General features: G+C 42.2%; 1 protein-coding gene across 4 annotated transcripts; it reads right to left on the bottom strand.

Annotated features, from left to right (window-relative positions):
- Positions 1-1362: 1362 nt before the first annotated feature.
- Positions 1363-3672, bottom strand: LOC109530932 (uncharacterized). Of its 4 annotated transcripts, XM_019894887.1 has the most exons (7): positions 3547-3672; positions 3127-3468; positions 2721-3062; positions 2505-2636; positions 2422-2425; positions 1797-1821; positions 1363-1719 (listed from the first exon to the last, which is right to left on the bottom strand). In XM_019894887.1, exons 1-7 carry the CDS (start codon positions 3593-3595, stop codon positions 1567-1569), a joined length of 1047 nt encoding a protein of 348 aa, XP_019750446.1. In that variant the 5' UTR covers positions 3596-3672; the 3' UTR covers positions 1363-1566. The 4 variants fall into 4 exon arrangements, with proteins under 4 accessions (XP_019750446.1, XP_019750444.1, XP_019750445.1 ...); XM_019894885.1 differs by lacking the exon at positions 2422-2425 and having other exon boundaries at positions 1797-1840; positions 2469-2636; XM_019894886.1 differs by lacking the exon at positions 2422-2425 and having other exon boundaries at positions 1797-1840.
- Between the last annotated feature and the right edge of the window lie 262 nt (positions 3673-3934).

Here is a 3934-nt window from a genome sequence, read left to right as displayed (position 1 = left end):
AGAGCAGTCAAATGGTGCATATCAGTGCGCTCAGTTTGTTTTTTGTTTTTTTTACCTCATACACGTGTCTCCAGAAGCATTACCGTCGGAGCATTTGTGCTCATTATCTGTATTTCTTTGCCGAGTGGTGAATCTGCGCTTGAATGTGAATGTGAATGTAATTTTCCTCGGTGTAGTCAGCCCATAATTTTATTTCTTGCATTGCTTGAGGTTCTTAGACATTTAAACAGTATTTGGAAAGATAATGAGGCCACTGTTGGATTGAAGTATTAGCAGCTTTTTTTTTTCTGGCTAGGAGGAGCTCTTGTACGACTAGCCGGATTTAAATTAGGGGTTGAACATAATATTTCTGAGGACGGTGCGCTCCAGTTTATGGTCGCAATGTAAGCAACCCCCAGGCCACAGATCGGTACCGGTCCGTGGGTCATTTGGTACCGGGCCGCACAGAAATAATAAATAACTTACATTACTTCCGTTTCATTTATTTCGGAATCTGAAAGATGTTTTACTTGGAAAAATTACCAGATTCTCTGTTACATCTGTCGACAGTGTATCACTCCTTACGCAGGTCAAAGCGCGCTCCTCAGTCACGTGATAGGTTACCGCTAAAACGAAAACCAGGAGCTCGCTACTCATTCTGCGAGCTGCTCACAAAATAAGTAACAAACAAACATCTTTGGGAATGGGAAAAGGCCCAGCCAGGAGACAGAAGAGGAGCCTCCGTCTTTCAAGAAAAAGAAGGCAACATTTCATAGAAAGTATCAGGAGTCCTACTTAAAATACAGATTTATCTCAAGATCCCCATGCACAATGCCCGCACAATGGTGTCTTTTGGATTTCCTGTCAAATAGCAATTTTGGAGATGTAGATTCTCAAAATGATGAGAGGATCTCCCCGCATCTATCCCAAAGTGAGCAAGAAGTGGGGTACACCCTTGATTGCGCAGCGGTCAAACCCCAGTCCTCGAAGGCCACGATCCTGCATGCTTGAGTGTGTGCTACTGTTTGCCCGTCAATCGCAGGGCCCAAAAACCAGCCTCGCTCAAATACACACCGATGAACAATTTCTAGTTGTCAATCAACGTACGATAACACACAAACACACACACACACACTCACGGCCAAGCCCATTTCAGGCCTTCTAACCCTAAATGCCGCATGTCTCCGAAACAACCTACACACGCAGCGACTTGATTGCTCACTTCCACACACAAGCACTCGAGACCTCCTGCCACAGTTGCCGCGTGGAAAGTTGAAGGCTTCTTGTGGTTGACGACTCTTCAAGTTGAAGCGAGGCAGAACACGACGGCTTCACCCTGACTTCAGCCCGAAGTGGAAAAAGCATGCAACATTTTCGAATCATGACCACGCCGAATATTTATTTCAAGACTTGTGACACACGAGAATAAAATAAACAAAGAAATATTGCAATTTTATTTGCAGCGGTTTTCAAGTAAAACATGAGCAAATGATGACGCTTTACGACATGACGCTTCCAAATCCAACCTCAACATTTTTATATTATCGTGAAAGAAAATTGATCATCATCTTTTCCTGAGTAACTTTTTCAAAATGAGGGATCATTGAAATTTCGTCTAACGACACAAACGTCGGTATATGTACTGAATTCGTCCGGACGTCTCACATCCATCTGGCCTCCTTTGCCACTTTTCCTGGCGATTATTTTCGGCATGGAATAAAGCAAAGAGTCCTCGTCACTCTGAGAAAACAAGTCATGCGCGTCACAAGAAGAAGGTAAAATGGGAGCAAACAAGCCGAGAATTTTTTTTGACTGACCTGCTGGACACCAGTGGATGTTTCTTCATGGGCTTGCGGATGAGCTGCATATTAGAGAGAGAAAATGCATCAGTCACTAGGGAGAGAGCCGTCGCTCGGAGGTCCCCAGAATAATATGTCATAACATTTGAAAAAATAGATACGCTTTTATAAAGGGACCGCCACACCAATCAAACAATTAGTCGTCCCTCCCGTAGCTATGGGCCAATTAAAAGCTCTGATGTGATTATAATCGATCATCACATAAATCTGATATCCCTGCATTCATGGAGGGTTTTTTTTTCCCCCAACAATAAGTGTCTTATGACAGGAATAAAGGTCTATATTATTTTTAGAAAATAAAGGTGCCATATCTTGAATAAAATATACTTCAATGTCACAATATTACGACTTTCTTGGAACGTCTCGGAAAAACTCGACTTTTTATTCCGACAAAATGCATCTTTGTTATTGTTCAATAACAGAGGACAGTTTTTGGTTTTTGGTTTTTCATTCTCCGGATAATATAGCATTTTTTTTCTCTAAATGGATGAATTTGTGATGTTATGATGTGTTTTCTGAAAAATATATAAAAAATTTAGGCGTGCACGTGCTGGTCATGTTTAATTGCTGTGTACAAATCCGAGGAGCTCCATGGAAGGATTTCTACCCGGATCAAAAAATCTGAAAAACCTTGAGTGATGATTATTAATGTGCAGAATCTCTTACCTCTGCAGCAAAAACATGTTTGGGTCATGCTCTTTTTGATGAGGAAGGCTAAAGAGATGACGCTCAGGGCCAAAGCTGCACCCAAGACATAGATAAGATACTGGAGTAAATCACACCCATCCGCATTTTGATCTGTATGATACAAGAAAAACAAAGCAAAAAAATAATTGACACATGAAAGCACACAATTGATAATACTGAAGACGAAATGTTTACCTTTTTTGGTGAACTCTCTTGCGCGTCCCATAAAAATCTCCCCACATGCGGCCACGGCACAGGAGTACGTTCCGGCATCAGAGGAGCTGAGGTTTTTTGAGAATGCATAAAAGCATTTCTGCACCGAGTCTTTTTTGACCTTTTGACATTCTTCATGAGCGTAAATGAAGCTGGGATGTGCCTCGTCTGTACCAGATCTGAACCAGTATACTTTGTGTTCGTCTGTACATGTTTTATTCCCAAAGGGGCGGAGGACCGAGCACCGTAAAGTCACGGACGGTCCTGAGCGGCTCTCATCAGACCCCGAGTCTTGAGTGGCAGCAGCTGAGTTCATGTAATTGTCTATGAACAGAGATGGAACAAATGAGACATTAGATTTCATCCCAAAGCGTCTTACCTACTTTACCTTTGACCTGAAGAAATGTTCCACTCAAAAACATCAATTCATGCTGAGTCACTTTCAAACAGTAATAGACCGCAGTGTCACTTTTCTGCACATTAGGAATTTGCAGAACAAACTCTCCTGGCATTTGTTTGGCTGTGATGCGGTGTGCACTGCTAAATGTCCCATTTTTAATTGAGACTGAATTGATAGTTGGCGTCCCAAATAAAAATTCAGGAAAGGTTCCAGAAACAAGTCTGATCCAAAGAAGACTCCCAAGGAACTTGTTGTCACGGGGACATTTCAAAAAAACACTTTCCCCAACTGTCGTTGTCGCTGTCGTAAAGTTGGTCGCAGCGACGCATTCTGAGCAGAAAAAAAAAACAGCTGTTAATCAGGGTGATGGACATTATGCACATCCGTTGTCCTTCAGCGTGGACTTGCCTCCATCTGGGATCAGCAGGAGCAGCAGGTGAAGAAGCCCCGTCCGCATTTTGTCTACGTTTCAGCAAGATAAGTGAACAGCAAATCCGCCTTGACAGCATCAAACGTTTACTGACTTGAAACGAATCACACCAAATGGGAGGGGACGATTAGACAGACATTTCATTGGCCCGTTCCTGTGCTGGCCCGACCCAGTGGAAATATGTCCACTCAAACTCAACTAAAAGTTTGTTCTGAAAGTGAATCCTCTCTTTGAACTTGATGTCATGTATTTTCTTACTTCATACTTCAATCAGTATTTCTCTGCGAAATGAAACACATCCACAAGCTCATGACTTAATAATCTACGAAGCCTTTGTGCTGAATTGGATGTTCTTTATTATTTGTT

The sequence above is a fragment of the Hippocampus comes genome, unplaced genomic scaffold, assembly GCF_001891065.2.
Source record: "Hippocampus comes isolate QL1 unplaced genomic scaffold, H_comes_QL1_v1.1 scaffold1862, whole genome shotgun sequence".
Taxonomy (NCBI): Eukaryota; Metazoa; Chordata; class Actinopteri; order Syngnathiformes; family Syngnathidae; genus Hippocampus; species Hippocampus comes.
Note: the sequence above shows the minus strand (reverse complement) of the source record. Positions and strands in the feature narration are given on the sequence as shown.